Source organism: Staurois parvus, unplaced genomic scaffold (assembly GCF_062004578.1).
Source record: "Staurois parvus isolate SC_StPar_1 unplaced genomic scaffold, SC_StPar_1.0 ptg000116l, whole genome shotgun sequence".
NCBI lineage: Eukaryota > Metazoa > Chordata > Amphibia > Anura > Ranidae > Staurois > Staurois parvus.
The window spans coordinates 1,550,884-1,571,473 of NW_028317912.1; the positions used below are offsets into that span (position 1 = coordinate 1,550,884).

The window sequence follows — 20,590 nt, forward strand, 5'->3', positions numbered from 1 at the left end:
AAAAAAAAAAAAATACTGATCACTTCCCCAAAGTAGTACAATATTACTATGGTAACATTATACTACTCTGGTCATAGTGAAATATGAAAAACAAATCTTAAAAAAAATGTAATTAAAAATTATAAAAAAAATTAGAATTGTGTTTTTTTTCATACTGTCACCAGTCAGTGTCCCTGATCACCGCCATACCCGTTATATGATGATGCTGTTCTGCACTGGTGACAGTATGTAAAAAAAAAATAGTGAAAATTTTTAAAATTTTTTTCATTTCCGAAAAATTATGACAAAAAAATACAACTTCAAAAAACTCGCCATGCCTCTTATGAAGTACGTCGGACTGTCTACTCTGTAAAAAGGGGTCATTTGGGGGATATCTGTACTGTTCTGACATTCTTGGACCTCAAGAAATTAGATTGGCTGTCAGTACTTCAGGATTGATCAATATTCAGATATATCCCATAGTTTGTGAAATCTATAACTTTCCTACAAACTAAAAAATACATCCTAATTTGGATTATTTTCACCAAAGAAATGCAGCAAAATACATCTTGGCCTAAGTTTATGAAGAACAATTATTTATTTGTAAACCTTTATAACAGAAACAAAGAAAAATGTGTTTTTGTTTTTTTTTTTTTTTCAAAATTTTCGGTCTTTTTTTGTTTAGCAAAAAATAAAAACCCCAGTGTTGATTAAATACCACCAAAAGAAAGCTCTAGTTGTGTGAAGAAAATGATAAAATTTTAGTTTTGGGTACAATGTTGTATGACCGCGCAATTGTCATTCAAAGTGTGAGAGCGCTGAAACCTGAAAAATGGCCTGGGCAGGAAGGGGGTAAAAGTGCCCAGTATGGAAGAGGTTCACAAACTTGGTTGCAGATTCCTACCTTTTGTTATGAAGGATTAGCTGTCTGTGTCCATGTGCTATGATAATTATGAATCCACTCCCATATAGATTCACAATCAGCTGCTGTGCCTACAGGGATCTGAGGAAATTGGCAGGGTCCTGCATCCCTTTAGATGTTCTTTCCTTTTGGGAATACCTCACCAAAAATTTAATTTTGTTACAGGGGATGCCAAAAATCTGACTTAGTGCAGACATCTGGAAATAGCAGTAAGCCAATCACACAAGCAGGAAATAACATTTCTGGGGGGTATCTCTTACACCGTCTGTACAGAACACCTCCAGGTTTCCATATTGCTTTGCATTTTACTGAAAATTACAGTGCTGCAGATTGAAAAACAAAGGTAATTGTTAATAACACTCATTTACAATATGACTTGAGTTGCAATTGTATATGCTATTTATTGCCCGACAAAGGGATCTTGTGCGTCCCAGTATTGTTGCAAATTTCTTTTTGTCATTTGATCATTCTGCAATGAAAACAGTCTTTCGGACAACATTGGAGATTCGGAGTGTGCTGGCAAATAAGAACTTTAAAGGAATTGCAGCAGACACACTTCCTGTCTACAGTCTCCCACAAGAGTCACCATCTGTTCTTGATGCACACCCTGGGCTTTACGGGTTGTCAGTCACAGCTGATGTGGTGATTGTGGTGCACACAACTTTCATGCAGCCAGTTTTATCTGGACGAGAGTGAGTTACTGTGGAGCATGCCCAAGCTCCCTGTTGACACTGAATCCTAAGAATACTTCTGTTGCTTTGTGTGTGAGTTCATGGTTTTTCAGAATAATGATTTGCTCCGGTCTTCATGTAATAGGTGATAATGCGTACTGTATCATCCACTTAAGCAGTGAGGAGTATGGAATGGAGCTCAGACTAATGTCCTATACATTTAATTTACGCATGTAACAACATCAGCTTTAGGGTTCATTCACTCCAGATGCGTTACCACATTTTTAAAAAAAATGGGAGCAGTTAACTCCAGTGTGTTGTGTTCTGGTTTGCTAGAGCAGACCCTACTTTTTGTCAGCACAACACATGGTAATGTGTGTTGGTGCAACACACAGAAGAAACTGCAGGCCCAGCATAAATGTGTCTTCTCTATCAATCCATAGACCCTTTTCATGTTCCAGGAAATGAGGAGAAAAATGTTAAAATGCAATCCAGTATGTCAAACACGCATGCATTTATCTGCACTCAGTGCACTTGGAATGGTCCCTAAACTGGCCAAACGTTGCTTGATATTGGCTACAACTGGATCTTTGGGTGGCTCTGACAGCAGCAGCTGCAAAATACAAATGCCAGCAGCTGCCATTCTTCTATCCATGCTGCTTAGTGTAGTTGGTGACAAATGGGTTTCTCTAGTTCAGCAAGCAGGACTGAATGAGAGAAATTTGAAGCAAGTTTGGCCAGCTTTACTATCTTTTGTTGTTTTAGGCAACTATGTATTTTTAGTGAGGCTTGATATTTTCAAAATGTCAATCACTGTTGGGTGGGAGTTATTGCATTGAATTGCTGGCTGTACCTGACTGCTCCAGATGGCCAATGTAGAGCAAGATGAAATGACCTGCTTGCCAGTGCACATGAGGATTTGGAGGCAGCCCAGTGCAGTTAAGAGACCTTGGGGGGTATCTACTACATGGTACCATTGACCTAATTGGAGTTCTTTTGTCCTTGCTTTGGAGTCAGTTTAATGTTGAGAAATCAGTTCAGTGCTCAAGAAATCAAGTTTTAACCTTCCATTAACAGAATGTAGTCCCCTCCAATGAAAACCATTTACTTGAGTATGTTCAACTTCACAAAGGTCAGCAGAACATCCTCTGAGTAATAAGAGTATACAAGTTTTTTCCTTCTGACATGCCAGTGAAATAATTCAGTGATTCAGGCTTTGACTGTGCACTTGCTGTTGGTAACAGAGCAAGAGACTTGTGGGGGTTTTTATCAGCATTTTATATATATATATATATATATTTTTTTTTTTATTAAAATTGGACTCAAATTTAAATTCAGTTTGCCAGCAGTTCATGTTAACTTCTCCTTTTAATTGGGTACACTCTTGCATTGTGGTTACCAAAACATAGCTCTTGGTTACCAGGTTGCTGGTTTTTTTTGTGGGACATCAGATTAAATGTGTGTGAAAAGAAAAGCCTTGGAGAACTGGTCAGCTGTACATGGTTATCCACTGTTTGCAAATCAGCCAATCCAGTATGTGTATTTGTGTATAAAAGCTTGCTTATCTGTACAGATAGAACATAGCCAAACTCAATCTGAATATAAAAAGAAGCCTGAACACTTGTGATGTCTGCAAAGTTCAACTAAGGATTTATTTTTTTAAACAAAGTAAACTTAAATTAATCTATGATACATAGCCACCTAGTGGCAGCAACTAAAACAGTTTTTAATTTAACTGCTTCACTGTGCTGGTTTCTTCCTCTCCACGTGCTCTTTGTTGTGGTTTGACTTACTAGCAAGCCTTTACAGAGAAATTCAATAGGTTTGCATCTCAAATTATATTTGCATTACTATTTCTTATCTATAGAGTTTTCCCAACCATGACTGCAAGAATTAGCCGTGTTGAGGCTGACACAGAGCTGGTCTTCATTATTTGAGTATAGTGAAGAGAACTGCAAAATGATTCCCTAACCATATATACCGCATTTTTAGAATTGCTTGATAGAGATCTTAGATATTGCATGTAAAAAGACATGCTTGTTTAAAAACATATATTCAGCACGTTAATGTGAATGGTGCTTAAGGCATTATAATATTGCTATTGTTCCTCCAAATTTCCAATGATTTGGGATTCTAGAGGACTGCACATGGCTGATGTGACACATTAATCCTTTATATTTTTCAAACTTGTGTCTGTAACATGCCTCAGTTATATACTAACGTAATATACATAAAGGAAGGTGCAATGCAGACTTTTAAGGCACCCATGCACAAATGTTTAAAAAAAAAAAACTTCTTATTTATATAAAATAAAATTTAATTTATAAAATTTATAAATAAGAGTTTTTATACATTGGTGTGTGGGTGCATTAAAGGTCTGCTTGGCATACAAAAAATTTTTAACCTTTAGTAGTTTAACAGGAATGTTGTTAATTGAAACCCTAATTTATTCTTCTAGTTTTAGTAATCTAGATAGTTTTTCTACAGTCGTGAATTTCAGCCCCCTCCTTGCTTTCAGTAATTCAACAAGTTTCAAACCCAGTGACCTGGTTTGTGTGTGTTCAAATCAAATAGGCAGTGGAACAATGCCCCTAGTGGTGAAACAATTGAACATATTTGTAAGCAAGTAGTAGTAGTTTATACAGGCTTGTATCAAAGTGGAAATAGTTTTATTTAGGTATTAAACCATAATCTCTCCTGACAAAAGCTCTTTTTAGTTTGTTGATTAAAGCTGGGTACACATCTGAAGATAGTTGGTGAAACAGTTGTCTTGTTTTCCTGTTTCACAGCAAGTTAAACCCGAGGATGGTACTAGTTGTACAAAAATTCTCGAACGACAAAAACTTTTTTTTTTTTTTTTTAATATAGAAGTATGGTAGCATAGATTATTGTTGTTTTTGATCATGCACAGTCTTTAGTATCCGATTTTTCTTGTAAGAAAACACTACATATTAAACTAAAATTGTTCACGTATGAGAAACATTTTTGTGTTTTGTCCCTTCGGTAACTTTCATTTGGAAAGTGGGAAATTGGGTGTCAAAAGTTGTGCACACACTATATGACAATCGAACAATCGTACCTCCATATGGAATTTTTCTTCCGATTTTCTTATTGTGTGTACCCAACTTAAGATGGAATTCTACAGTTTAATAGCAAATGAAACAATTATTTGTTTTATCACCTTGTAGTTCAGGCAAACCTATTAATATAAATTACCTTGTGCATTCATTTTATGCAGTTCATGCATTAGAGCATCTTAGAGTGTAGCAATACATCAGTCTTGCTGCAAAAGAGTGTAATATCTGTTGGCCTTCAATAGTCACACGATCTAGGACAATCTAATCTGTCTTTGAGTTGCAAGAAGAAATCGATGCAAATGTTTGGAAATTGCTAATTTCTTGGTGGTGGAGTCCTGGCTGGGACTCTAAATTGGGGTGTATATTCTGCAACGGAGGCATGTATACCACTTCCCCATTATTTTTAAAAGGAAGAAGTAGAACTCTGTAAATGTTGAGTTTGGATTGAGATTATGTATAGATGCCTGTTCATGGGGATTTGAAGCTAAAAAGTCTGGGCAGTAGTTGGGACAAAAATCTAACTTCGGTAACCTGTTTTAGTTCTTGATCTTCTATTTTTTTTATTTCGTCTTACTGAGCATATTTAATGCTGTTCAGCGCTTCATGTTATATTTTCTTTATTCTTAGGTTGAATGGTGATCCAGTTCTAACAAGAACAAGAAAGCCTACACCAAACTAAACCATCCTATCCATTGAACCACTACTGTCCTCCTCCATAAAAGGAAACTCAAGATGATCACGTCCGAACTCTCCGTGTTGCAGTAAGTGCATAACTAAAATTTGCAGACATTAATTATAGTGTATTATTGTCTATAATAATGTATATCATCTTGCCCTGTTCTTTTAGGGATTCCACCAATGACACCGGTGCACCAGTGCACACTGACATGTCTGCAGTTGCCAGTGAAATGAGTTCTGATATTACTGATGACCTGGAAGTCAAAGGCAAAAGAAAAAGAGGCCGCCCCGGAAGACCACCAGTATGTGATCTTTGGCAAGCACCGCCATCCAATTAAAACAAAGTATACCTTTACTTCTGGCAAATATATGGAGTCAATTTGAATCCATTTATCCCGGTAAAATTGCATTAATTACCACATTTACAGAGTGCCATTCTATCCAAAGTGATGAGTAATACTGCAACTAAGCCTGCATTCACCCCTGAGCAGAGTTTGTATTCCTCAAGATTTTTAAGGTTTTTTTTTTTTTTTCATATGAAGTGTTCTAAGCTTTAGGCGTATTTTCCTGGGCTGGCTAAGGTGAAAAGGTCAGTTTTTTGTTTTGTTTTTTTTTTTTTTTTTTTAGAAGGAAAGGAGCTCTTCAGGTGTGAAAGTGTGCATCTAGAGTTTTTACAGGTGTTTCCATTGTCTCTGGGGCCAAAAGCACATGTATACATTCCAAAAAGATCATGTATTTTTTTTTTTTTTTTTTGGAGCGTACAAGTGTGAATAGGGAATATTAGAAAATATGGGATTCTGTATGTTGAGCATAGTCATGTGTAAGGAAACGAGCAGAAAAATGCTCAAGTGTGAATGGAGTCTAAACCCTGAGATCTAAATTCTGACCATTTAAACTGCTGTTATATACAGTGTTTTTGGCTCATCCACAATTTAATTTGTTGCCATCTTTCAAGAAAGTAAAAAATATTTGATTTAATTTTAACGGTATAAGCTATGATGCCGTGAATGGGGGGGAAAGGGAGTTATTTATTTCTAGCTTTGACTTAAAGGGCAAGTTCACCTTTCTGAACATGTTACACCCATAATTAGGATGTAACATGGTCAGCATCAGAACCCCCTCTCCCCCCCCCCCCCCCCCCACACTTGTGCCAGCGAGTTGGGGATTTTCTCCCCATACTCGCTGCCACAATTCAAAGAGCAAAGCCGTGCAGGGCTCTGCCCATATAACTGCGTTATGGATTCACAGATCCCTGCGAATCAATAAACTGCAAGTACCAGTAGAATGGCAGTACTGGACAGATACCTTACACTGACAGTCTGCAGGGGACCTGCATGGTATTGGTGATCTGCTGATCACTGGTGCAATGCTTTCCAAGCTACTAAAACAAAAAATAGTAAATGCATATTTGTTTACCTGCGAAAATGGCGCAGTTATTTTTTGTTGAAAGGTGGACTTATCCTTTAAGCCCAACTTTAAATGAATGTAGTAAAATATTAGTATAGAGTTTTTATTATATGCATAGAATCAGATATCTTGGCGTTTAACACTTAATACTTTTTTGCAGTCTGCCATTAAAAAACCACGAAAGACACCTGGTGAGAGGAGTCGTGGAGAGCCAGGCACAAGAGGCCGGGGCAGGGCAAATGGTCATCCTCAGCAAAATGGCGAAGGCGATCCAGTCACCTTATTTGAAGTAGTTAAGATGGGAAAGAGTGCCATGCAGGTAATCACAGCACACAAGCTATAATTTCACCTCCGATTCCTGTACACTCTTTTTGCACCTGGCCTTTCAAACTACTTATTTTTAGCCTATATTTTACACAATTGCAGTTCTTTCTCACAGGATTCATGTAGATTTTAGATGCTAATGGGATCTTCCAAGAGATGAGATATTCTGTCATGCTTTAGAATATGCGTAGATTATTCACATCAGCCCCTGTCTATGGTTTGATGTACTTAGCACTGTTATAAATAAAAACACACACACAAGAAGCTGCATTGGTGGACTTCATTTTACCAGTGGGACTTTGCAGGGCAACCAAGAGAAAACTGTAAGTGCAGATACACAGTTAGGTCCATATATATTTGGACACAGGCACAATTTTAGTTTTTTTTCAATGAATTACCAAAACATACTTAAGCTATAGTTATATAATATATAAGCTGAAAGTACACACTCTCGGGTTTAATTTGAGGGTATGTACATCCAAATTGGAGAAAGGGTTTAGGAATTACGGCTCTTTAGCATAGCCACCCTCCCCCCCCCCCCTTTTTCAAGGAACCAAAAAGTACTTGGACAGTTGAATCAAAAGCTGTTTCATGGCCAGGTGTGGGCTGCGCCTTCGTTATTTCTTCATCAATTAAGCAGGTAAAAGGTCTGGAGTTGATTCTAAGTGTGGTATTTGCATTTGGAATCTGTTGCTGTGAACCTACATCATGCATTCAAAGGAGCTGTCCATGCATGTGAAACAGGCCATTGTAAGGCTTCAAAAACAAATCGGAGAGATAGCAGCAACATTTGAAGTAGCCAAATCAACAGTTTGGTACATTCTGAGGAAAGAAGACCGCACTGGTGAGCTCGGCAACATAAAAAGGCATGGACGTCCACTGAAGACAACAGTGGTGGATCATCGCAGTATCCTCTCTATGGTAAAGAAAAACTCATTCACAACATCCAGACAAGTGAAGGACACTCTCCAGGAGGTGGGTGTATCATTGTCTAAGTCTACAATCAAGAGAAGACTTCACAAAAGCAAATACAGAGGGTTCACCATAAGCTGCAAACTATTCATAAGCCTAAACAATAGAAAAGCCAGATTAGACTTTGCCAAAAAACATCAAAAAAAGCCAGACCAGTTCTGATAAAAGCATTCTTTGGACAGATGAAACTAAGATTAACCTGTACCAGAATGACGGAAAGAAAAAGGTGTGGAGAAGGCATTGTACAGCTCATGATCCAAAGCATACAACGTCATGTGTAAAACATGGTGGATTCAGTGTGATGGCATGGGCATGCATGGCTTCCAGTAGAACTAGGCCATTGGTGTTTATTGATGATGTGACAGAAGCAGCCAGATGAATTCTGCAGTGTTTAGAAATAAACTGTCAGCCCAGATTCAGTCAAATGCAGCAAAGTAGATTGTACGGTGCTTCACAGTACAGATGGACAATAATCCAAAACACACTGCAAAAGCAACCCAGGAGCTTTTGAAGGAAAAGTGGAATATTCTGCAATGGCCGAGTCAATCACCTGATCTCAACCCAACTGAGCATGCATTTCACTTGCTGAAGGCAAAACTAAAGGCAGAAAGACCCACAAACAAAGAACAACTGAAGACAGCTGCAGGTAGAGCCTGGCAAAGCATCAGAAAGGAGGAATCCCAGCCTTTGGTCATGTCCATGGGTTCTAAACCTCAGACAGTCATTGCCAGTAAAGGATTCTTAATAAAATATTAAAAATTAACATTTTATATATGATTATATTAATTTATCCAATTACATTTGAGCCCCTTGAATTAAAGCTGAAAGTCTGCACTTCAAATTAATTTGGATTGTTTCATTTTAATTTATTCTGGTGGTATACAGAGCCAAAAGTATGAAAAGTGTGCCTGTGTCCAAATATATATGGATCTAACTGTAATTGCTACAATTCATTAGTTAACTTACCAACATGTTATGGTTGTACATAAATCTGTGCAAACATAGAATAATAACCCTATTTGACATATATTCAACCTATTAATTAAATGCTTTATAGAGACCATCGTCAAACCAATTATTTAAACATCAACCTTTCCGTAAGATTCTATGTGCACTTATTTTATGCATGTGGTTTACCTGTAAAAGCCTCCCTTGTGCAGAAATCCAAACCCTTTAAGCTTTTATCTTGGATGTGTTGGTAGCAAACATGCTATAGTATTCCCCTTAGCTCCTCCCTTGGTAGCCACATAAAAGGCCATGTAAGGATGTAAGGGGAGGGGTGGAGATGCTTGGACAGCTCAGACACAGTAATTAAACAATCTCAGAAGTGGTGAGACAAAGTGAGGGGTGGGGGGGGGCTGGCGGGTGTGCTAGGTTATTGACTTTTCTGGAGCACACAGATTTTCTGTTGTCTGTGTCAGAGGAAGGAATAGTGTCCCATTGTCGGTATTTGAGGGAGGATTAGTGCACCATTGTTGTCAGGGAGGAATAGTGACTTATGAATGCCATGGATGGTATCAATGGGAGGAATTATGCCACAAGGGTTAGTTAAACACAAAAGAGCGACAGTTTTGGGGTCCACTGCTTTGATGTGATTTGCTTGTTTCTAAATTCTTGATTTTTTTTTTTTTGTCAAACACAGAAATTTGTAGTGTCTTTTGCTTCAGGGAGTTCAGTATTTGGGAGAAAGTATGAGTGGCTTGTGATATAAGTGTGTGCTGCTATGTAGTTTGTGATGCTTATCGTGGAATATTATATAACTCCATATAACTATTATAATCTCTTTCATAGTCTGTAGTAGATGACTGGATTGAGTCGTATAAACAGGACAGAGACATGGCTCTTCTGGACTTGATAAATTTCTTCATCCAGTGTTCAGGATGCAAAGGTAACTTGAGGATGTGTTCCCATGTTGTCTTAAACATGGTCTTTACAGTTGTGGCCAGAGTCTAGCAAGACTCCAATATAAAGAATATATACCAACCTATTTTTTCCTGATGAATCATATTTTGCCATATACAAGGTGTGTCCAGAATATGAGAATGAAGTTCCTACGCTCGAGAAGGGCTCTGTTAAGGGAGAAGCTGGTCAAGGTCACTTGGTGTGGGGTGCCAGTGTATAAGTTAGAACACTGATCAGTTGCATTCCAGTCCTGTCAAGAGTCAAGAATTTTTTTTTTTTTTTTTTTGTTCCACCCTGTTCAAGTGCCTCATATTAAGGAAAATGCAAGCGAGTTTGGAACAGTGGTATGCGATAAAATTTTGTGTGAAATTGGGCAAAACTGCATCTGGAATTTTGGAAATGGTGAGCAAAGCTTATGGAGAAGCTGCTATATCAACTGCACAAGTGTACCAATGGCACAAGGCCTTCAAGGAAGGACAAGAAGGTGTTGAAGACATTCAGGAGGCCTCTCCATCGAAAAAGGATCAAAATGTGGATGCAGTGAGGTCTGTTCTCAACCATGCCAGACGGCTTACTATCAGAATGATTGCAGAGAAAACAGGAACTACCAAGTCCATTGTTCACAAAATTGTGATTTAAGATTTGAAAATGAGAAAAGTGTGTGACAAACTTGTTCCAAAAAACTTGTCACCAGATCAGAAGAAACACTCATTTGCCTAGACCTGTTGGCCCGTTTAGAAAGACAGCCTGATTTTTTGAGTCAAGTGATCACAGGAGATGAATCCTGGGTGTTTAAGTATTATTGCAAGTCAAAGAAAGTTCAGACTGGCACACACCCATGTCACCTTGCCCAAGGAAGCTAGAATGAGCAAATCAAAAGTCAAATAAACGGTCATTGGGTTTTTTTGGTTCACTTGGTATTGTCCATAAGGAATTTGTACCTACTGGTCAAACTGTGAATCAAAGATTTTATGTGGAAATTGATTGCTTGAGACAGATATTTTTTCATGTGTGTCCTGAGATCAGCTCAACTTTTATCCTTCAATACAACACACCCAGTCACAGTGCTTTGGCTGTCAGAGTGTTTGGCTGAAAAACACCTGACAGTGCTTCCCCATCCACCCTACAGCCCCAACTTGGCTCCCTGTATCTTTTTCATATTCCCAAAGATGGAGGGTTGGAAAGGACACCATTGTGGTAGTGTGGATTATGTCCAAAGAGCCACTATGTAGACCCTGAACACCATCTCACTTGAAGACTTCCAGGGATGCTTTAAAGAATGGAAAAATCTCTGGTAGCGTGGTGTACACTTTCAAGGAGACAATGTTCAATTGTAAAATCTTTCAATAAAAGAATTTGTCATTCTCATTACTTTCTGGACACACCTCATATTCACACAAATATTTGGTAGTCTTGGTTAGTAAGTGCTCGTCTGAAAAACTTCTCAAAGCATAGATAAAACACTTTGCAAAGCTATGGTACAGCAGTTAACTTTCTTTAGGGCCATTTTATATGAATAGTTCTGCTTCTAGCAGAAACTTACCAGAGACGGGATAGAGAAGAGAGCACTCGAGAACTGCTGTGTTTCCACAAGTGAGGTAGCTATACCATAAGAGCAGATGAGGTTAGCGATCCTATTGCTGAATGTGCCCCTTGGGCAACTTGAAGCCTTTGAAATGATGTATAAATGCTTGTTTACCGCAGATCTTTCCAGATTAACATCTACAACCTTGATTTGGCTTATGGTCATGTGTGGAAGGTCTCAGTTGACCATTTTCTGAATCAACAGTTTTGTGTTGGGTTGTCTTAAAATTACTTCGGTCAAGTCTGATTTCATTTGTTTTTGTAAATGAAATTTTCGCAGATGATCATACTGACCTTCAGAGATCATTCGGCACAATGTATGTTAAAGTACACTTGCATTAAGAGAAAAATTGAGCTGCTGCTGGCCTGACAATGCTCGTTGCCTGGCTATGTCCAGCTTCAATCCTTCTGAGTCACAGACCTAAAAGAAGCATGCAGCAAATGTTTGTCCGAATTTGTTGTTTTTGTTGAAAGCCAAAGCATTGGCAGCTTACAAAATTCTCTCAGAACAAATGTACTTTAAGGACTGAGCGACATCTGCTAAGATTGGTGTCCTGTCATTTCTAAAAGAATAGGGGCAACATGCAAAGGCAAATAAAATCATGTAGACATTTGATGTACGCTATCAAATACTCCTTAGCTTACAACCTGCCTGGCAGTCATCTTTAAGAATATGATTGACTAATACAGCTAGCCATTGTGAGAAATGTGTTGGTACAGGGGTGTTGAAATTTTTGAAAAAACTACTTGTACAGGGGCTAAATCAGGGTCCCAAACTGCTTGTCCCTCATGACCATCTTCTTGTCCTGATAAAAAATAAATATATTTTAATCAAAACCGTATATAAATTTGAGGTACCTTTTAGGAATGTCTGGGGTTTTAAAAAAACAAAAGGGGCTTTACTGTGACCTAAATGGTTAATATTTTTAACATTGCACTGTTTATCCCCTCCTACCGTCCCTGCCTGTCTCAAGCACCACACCTGGGGACTGGCAGGGAGGAGAGAGACCTTGCAGTGTAATGCACACCGATTGGGTGCTTGTCCGGAAAGGGGAGTGTCGAGCTTATCCTTTATCCCTTTCGTTGCCAGGACCTTTTTTTCCATTTTTTGCACAAGTTTAAAAAATAATTTTAGGCCTGAAGATTAGGTGAGCCCTGCTGCTTGCCTGCAGCAGGGCTAAAAGTTTAAAAAAACTACCTGCCCGACACCCGGAACGACTACCGGGCATCGGGCAATACAAATTGAACATCCCTGTGGTAATATAGTCACACCTATTTCAGAAAATAACCCAAATATAAAATAACATAAAGGTAATCCATCTGCTTTGTTTCCTTTCTGATGATACTGACTTGATCATTTGTAAATGTTCTGTGTAGGTACTGTAAGAATTGAGATGTTTCGAAATATGCAGAACGCAGAGATCATCAGAAAAATGACTGAGGAGTTTGACGAGGTATGACACAATGGCAGCTCTATATGGCCTAAAATATCCTCAGTTTTTTCACTTCTTTTGGTATCTGTCATATGGTTGATATTATATGTTTCTGCCATTACTCTTCTCCTTTTTCTTTTTTATTTTTCAGCAAAAGTAAACTGTTATCTTTTAACTGAATTTCAGGGCATAATGTTGTGCAACAAATGTTCAAGGCAATATCTGGTTATTTTGGCTCAAGTGCAAAGCACCCAGATCTTAGAAATGTGGCCATAGGGAAAAAAAGTTACTCGAATTTGAGTGTTAAATGAGTGAGTGGCAGAGACTGTTGTCAATGGGTAGTTTACAATGGGACACGGGCAAAACTAAAAACCTGCCACGCGTGGTAACCCCTCCTATCTTTATCCAGAACTAAAGAAAGTGTCTGGAGTTCATTTTACTACATGTTACTTTTAAGAGGTTTCTTTATTAGGTCTTTAGGACATACTTCCTGTATATCTTTGTTCTGTTGTATCTTTTTTCTATTGATTCTTTCTCCTTCTAGTGAGTCTTTGCCTCCCTGTTATAAGCTATAAGCTACTGCATAGCCTCACTCCTCCTTCCCTGCCTGCAATAATTCAGTTATTTTTTGTACTAGCTTACCAGATGTAATTATGTAGATGGAGAGTCCTTTATTGAAAAGTATATTTTTCATTTACTGTAAACATTTTTTCTTGGAGTCCATTGAGGGACACAGTTTCTATCCCTCTGTGTTTGATTGTGCTCTTGTTACTGCTCTTCTACAAAACTGCGGCATACTGGTAGTAGTAGTTCTGGGCTGGCCTACAAGAAGTTACAGGTGTCCAATCCTTTTGTAGGCAGCAGGGAAACACGAAGATTTAAGACTGTGTCTTTCAGTGCTCTCCAAGAAAAGGATTTTTCAGGGAGCATTTTTCCTATTTAGTATAATGAGGAATTGCAGATAGTTCCTGAAAGTGTCTTTAATGTTATTAATGTCTTCCTATACAGTGATAAAGCTACCCCCATTTTTTGTTGGTGTGTCAAAGCGAGAGGAAGTGAGGGAAAATCCCCACAATGGGGCCAAAGAAAAAAATTCCAGTCCTGGCTGAAATGTATATTCTTCCCCAGTCTAGTTAGTCTTTAATTTTACTACCAGTTGGTGTCACATTGATTACACTCATGTTGGTATAATGTTCTATTTGTAGCTTTGAAGATGGACTTCACATCCACAGTAATGATTTGGAAGCCCCACATCCTAATGTGTCTCACAGCCAAGCATCTGCTTCTTCAGAGAAATTAAGTCCCAACTTCAGGCACAATCTGTTTAGTCTGAATAACGGGGAGAAGGATTAGAGCCTCTGTAATTTTTTTTAAAGCTGATATTTATTCTATTTATATTTTGCATTTCCTGGTTACTCCCATCCCTCTTAGCATGCTAATTAGGTTTTTTTTTAAATAAAAGTATTCTGTATGTCTCTGCACAATGCAGGACGATCATGGCTGGTGGAAGGACCAGCAGGTTTCTGTACATAGCTTCATGAAAAACATCACAACACCCTTATTTTCAAAATAAGTGAGCGCTTAAAACAACTAGTATAAAATCACAAAAATTAAAATAAAAGAAGAAGAAAACAGCAGCTGAACACCAAAGAGGTACCATATGAACCTTCTCAATAAAAATGCATACAAGGGAGAGGTGCAGCGCTAACTAAATGAATAAATATACTTATATACTTGATAAATATAAATATAAATCAGTAAAAAGTGCTATTAAAGTGCAAAACGGTGACTAAATGATGGATATAGTCCATATCGTGCTCAGAATCCAAGAGAGTCCTTTAAGAGCTCCAATCCCTGGATTCGTGGATGAGGTGATAAAAGTAAAAATTGCGCACTCGCCAAATGCGCAATTCAAATGCGCATTCAAAGCTGATATTCCAAGGTCCTCATATGGATCTGGTCAGATCTGGTCATGGAAAGCCCTCTGTCACCTGGTAGTGTATTCCACACATAGAAGAAAAGGCCGCTCTGCAGATGTAAAGGACTCCCACTGAGAACACTCAACAGCACGCCCACGTGCTAACGCACCTCCTCAGGTAGATTACCTGAGGAGGTGCGTTAGCACGTGGGCGTGCTGTTGAGTGTTCTCAGTGGGAGTCCTTTACATCTGCAGAGCGGCCTTTTCTTCTATGTGTGGAATACACTACCAGGTGACAGAGGGCTTTCCATGACCAGATCTGACCAGATCCATATGAGGACCTTGGAATATCAGCTTTGAATGCGCATTTGAATTGCGCATTTGGTGAGTGCGCAATTTTTACTTTTATCACCTCATCCACGAATCCAGGGATTGGAGCTCTTAAAGGACTCTCTTGGATTCTGAGCACGATATGGACTATATCCATCATTTAGTCACCGTTTTGCACTTTAATAGCACTTTTTACTGATTTATATTTATATTTATCAAGTATATAAGTATATTTATTCATTTAGTTAGCGCTGCACCTCTCCCTTGTATGCATCACAACACCCTGCCTCAGTACTCCTTTGGCTGATGCAAGCCAGTAGGCTTGGTTCATGGGTGTCTGTTAGTCTGAAAGAGTGGGAATTTACAAGTGGATCACCCTAGATAACACTCCCACATGTGATGTTGGGCCTCTGTGATTGAAAGAACTCAAATCCGATGAAAGGGGCAGGCCAGGAACAATAAACCTGGATAGGAATGGGCTAAATCTGAGTTAGGAAACCTAGAGCACTCTAGCTGTGTGAAACGTAGTCCCAAGACTCTGATGGTTACAGGCATGACTCCCAGAAGCAGAGCACATGGAAGGGCGACGCATGTCAAACAAAAAAAGAAAAATTCCCAGCTCTAACTTGCCAACTAGCTTGCAAACAAACCGAATTAACCTAACAGTATGCGTTAAAAATAGGGGTTTAGTTAGCACACATTTGCAAACACATGCATAAGCTATAGAGCCTCGTCACGGCATCCCATTATTCTGTAGTTCCTAAGTCTCCAATTTTAAGAGCCCCCATAGTAGAGGCACATGTATTTAATGGATAGACCAAGGGCATGTGGACCTGAGGGAACCCACCCCTCCTTAAAGGTACAGGAGCGCACTGGACACCCAGCATGTAGCACAATGGCAGCCAAGGTGTCTAGTGCGCCCCCTCAACCAACAATTCAACAGTACAAAAAATAGCCACTGCCCCAGTCTATAACTGACTTGCTGCCACTTCTACAGTAAATGTTTTGAGAAGCACGTGCTGTACAGTGAATCAGACTAAGTATTTTCAGAACAGCAGAGGAGCCTGTACAAATGTGACTGAAGGTAAGGCTGGAGTTTATATTTAACCATTTGCCCTCCAGAGTATTTACCCCCGTTCCTGACCAGGCCATTTTGTGCGATACGGCACTGTTACTTTAACTGACAATTGCGCGGTCATGCAACGCTGCACCCAAATTAAATTTATGTCCTTTTTTCCCACAAGTGGTGCTTTTTCAGTGGTATTTGATCGCCTCTGTGTTTATTTTTTGCGCTATAAACAAAAAAAGACTGACAATTTTGGGGAAAAAAAAAGTTTTTTACTTTTTGCTATAAAACATATCCAGTAAAAAAATTTTTAAAAAATCAAATTTCGTCATAAATTTAGGCCAAAATATATTCTGCCACATGTCTGCTAACAGAAATCCCAATACGTGTAAATTAATTGGTTTACTAGTAATGGCGGCAATCAGCGACTTATTGCTGGACTGCGGCAGGCATTCTGACACTGGAGGGGAACTGACTAACTGTCACTGACATCCCCAGTGACACTAATACAGTTATCAGTGCTAATAAAAAGCACTGACACTGTACTGATGACACTGGGCAGGAATGGGTTAACATCTGGGGTGATCAAAGGGTTAACTCTGTGTTTTACTGTGTTGTCTGTGTGTGCTTTACTATGTAAGCACTCTGCTTTGTATTGTTCTGCTATGCAGAGCAATACAAAGCAACATGATGGTGCTGACGGGAGAGATCTGTATTGTTTACATACAAACCTCTGTCCTGTCAGTGTTCCTTGGTCATTGCCTGGTGTCGGCGGGGAATCTCTGGACGGGACCGGTAATTGACAGCTGTAGCTATCCCCTACCCGGAGATACAAAACCAAATGTTTATATACATGATTTTACGCAGCCCTGCTGCCCTGTAGCAGTAGTTCTGCAATAGAGCGGTTGTGAAGCGATTAATGCCATGTGTACCCATTGCGAATATTGCCTCACTTCTGTGAGGACAGGAAATCTCTCCAACCGAGGCAGACAAAACACACATTGAATCAAGTAGGATAAGGTTATAAGGGAAAAACGCTTAATAGAAAATATTATAGCTTGACATGTCCTGATTAAAATATTTAATGTGTACTGTTTATTCTTGACATTTCTACATTTCCTTCATGTCACAAATTTCCTTTTTTAGGATAGCGGAGATTATCCTCTAACAATGCCTGGACCACACTGGAAGAAATTTCGCTGTAACTTCTGTGAGTTCATTGGTGTTCTGATCCGACAATGCCAATACAGCATCATCTATGATGAGTATATGATGGACACTGTCATTTCACTGTTGACTGGCCTCTCTGACTCCCAGGTCCGAGCTTTCAGGCATACAAGCACACTTGCAGGTAAATGTTTGTTATTGCAGTTATACCTGTGCTTATAAACCGCATTGGGATCCTGGTTTCTCTATTATAGTTTGTTTTTTTGTTTGTTTTTTTATAATATGAAATGTTCTTTAAATGCCCTTCAACTTTCCATACATGAGGAGTTTAGGGGGTTAGGCAGTGATGGTCTAAAAAGGTATGCCTGATCAGCAAAAAAAAAAAAGGTGAACATACTATTTAAAATGGGTTTGCTTTCAAGGAGGCAAAATAAGCACCCTGTGTCTTCCACAATACAGTTCTTAGGCAGCCAATCATTGGTCAGGGGAAGTGCACCCAGCCCTGGGTTAATTTTTGCTTTCTGAGAAATTGAAGAGTTACACTGGAGGTTTAAGGGGCTCTGGCAGTGGGAAATGGTGGAGGAAGGAATGTATGAACTGTGTTTTGTGTTTGCTATAAAAAACTGAGTAAATTGTGTTCTTTTAAAATGATTATGGTCTAAAAAGTATTTATTAACAATTGCTATAGAGCAGTGGTTCTTAACCTTGTTGGAGGTACTGAACCCCACCAGTTTCATATGCGCATTCACCGAACCCTTCTTAATTGGAAAAATAAAATATGATTTTTAAAATTCAAAACATAGGTATATATTTAGGTATATATTTATACATAGGTGCACAAAATGAACAAAACCGTTAAGAACAAAGAACAAAACCATTAAAATATGATTTTCACACAAAAACATAATAATGAATATTTACTGCACGAATCATATGATTCGGGTGTAAGTCTTCACCTCCGCCGAACCCCCGAGACTGACTCACCCGAACCCCTGGGGTTCGATCGAACCCAGGTTAAGAACCACTGCTATAGAGTCATTTTTTTTTCCTCTATGTAGTTTTTTTTTTTTTGTCTGGTTTCTGTGCTAGATTACAAACCTTTCCTTATTTTATTCCCAGTATCTTCTACATAACAGCCAAATACTAATATATGTTGGCACCAATTATAAATGGCAGACAAACCACATAAAGTTGAAACTTTGCTGCTTAAAGCATAACCTGTAGCAATATTGAAATTATTAACCTTCCTTTTGGAGCCGTGCCACATTAACAATTCTGTCACTGGTGTCAAATATCATCGATATCTCTATGCAGAGCAAATACCTACTTCCATGCATTGCTCCCTCACTGGCTGGATGAGTGCCAGTGCTCATGTGGCCAGCACCTCCAGTTTCATTAATATCCTGCAAATTTTTCAAAAAGTGCCCCATGTGTCCTCAATACACAGGATCCCTTACCTGCAATTAGCTTCAAGGTCACAGCTCAGTCCACACCTTTAGCCTCATTTTTGGTTGGTAAGGCTTCCCATCACAGTGGGCCACTAGAATGATTGAACGGAGGCTAGTAGAGCTGACAACCATGTGAGGTGCTTTCTATTTACAGTATTCTCCATTGAACATCTACTTTTCATTTTACACAGTGGCAATTTTACAATTGGTATAAGTTCATTTGTTGTTGATTCATAAATATACTAACCCATCATAAACTGACAGAATTCCTACTGGTGTCCTTTAATCACACTTTGTGCATCCTTTATCGTATTCAGACTGTATGAGAATAATTTCTCTATAAACATTATCCCGTTCTTCTGAAAAGCAGTAGTGCTTCACAACTACATAGTAAGACTTTATTTATGTAATCTTTGAACATGCTTCTTGAAGACGAGGTCTCTTATTACTGCAGTTCATTTTTTAAAAATCTAAGAGCATAATCTTCAGTGAACAATGCAAAAGTCTAATTACCAATGTTTAAGCATGCTGGAGCTTTTAAAATCATTCTCACATATCTCCTTCCCTGCAATTTACAGTTTTCCTAGTACTTTTTTCCTTACTTTAAAAGTATTTTGGGGAAACTACAGCCATTATTTTAAATGGCAAATACTTGTTCTTGTAAGCTGTAATGCTTTACTTTTTATTCTAGCCTATTAAGTAAGTTACTGTTGAGAATGAAGGGGACTCTGAAATACACAAGTTTTCTATCATAATTTATTCTACAGTGCCACTTTGTATCAGTTTGTTTTCATGTTCAGCCAGCTCCGTGTCAGGGGCAGATTGCAGCTATGAATATCTTTATGCTGCTGCCCCACGCTGGTAAACTTTAGAACTTCCATATTGTAGATTTTACATTTAACTACTTCAGCTCTCACACCTGTACTCCCTCTACGCACTAGAGTTTGTTTTATGTTTCCATTTTTGAACCTCTTTATTCATTGATAACTTTGTCATCACTTAAGATAAAATAATGCGTACAGTATATTGTTTAAGCACAAGCAAGGCTTTCCTTTTGTGATGTTATATTGCAAAAAATGAAATTTTAAGCAATGCTTTGGACAAAAAAATAAAACTAAAGAAAAACACTTTTTTTCTTTTTTCACCAGTGTTTAAAAACATGTTTATTGTAGTTAAAAAATGTACATTTTATTCTATAATTTGTAATTTTAAATATGACACTAACATTATGGTTCCAGTGTAAAGCGTTGTGAAGTGATTTTCAAATTAAATAAAATTAATATTTATTTTATTTTTTTTATTTTAATATTGTGCTTTATTTTAATGTGACATTATGGCAAATTATGGTAAACTAAGGGTGGCCATAGATTATACAAATTTCTTGCCTTCAACCATGGGTTCTATTAGAATTTTGGTACACTTTTTGAAAGCGCACCAAAGATGCAGCATGCAGGACCTAATTGAACTCTAATTGAAGCACAGCAAAGCAGGAGTCATAGATGTTTGTCCCAAGCATGTTTGAAGCCTGCATATATTCTAAGAAAATATTGCTACCTACATGTGCATACTGTATATGGTTAGATAAGTAATTTACAAATATGTATTTGTTTCCATACTTTATAATTTGCTGAACACTTTTTAAACGTTTCTGTTGAAGCATGCAGACAGCTCTTATGGGTTATCAAACATTTCTGAAGGCCGAAGAGCAGATT

The 20,590-nt window shown here is 38.3% G+C and overlaps 1 protein-coding gene across 1 annotated transcript in view; it reads left to right on the forward strand.

The window, feature by feature from the left end:
• STAG1 (STAG1 cohesin complex component) overlaps positions 1-20,590 on the forward strand; it is a 271,483-nt gene that overhangs the window by 148,338 nt on the left and 102,555 nt on the right. The window contains exons 3-8 of the mRNA XM_089671949.1: positions 5,277-5,410; positions 5,497-5,629; positions 6,895-7,053; positions 9,822-9,918; positions 12,894-12,970; positions 17,410-17,614. Of these exons, the coding sequence (XP_089528075.1) occupies positions 5,382-5,410; positions 5,497-5,629; positions 6,895-7,053; positions 9,822-9,918; positions 12,894-12,970; positions 17,410-17,614 (700 nt within the window). The 5' untranslated portion in view covers positions 5,277-5,381. The remainder of the gene's footprint in view (positions 1-5,276; positions 5,411-5,496; positions 5,630-6,894; positions 7,054-9,821; positions 9,919-12,893; positions 12,971-17,409; positions 17,615-20,590) is intronic.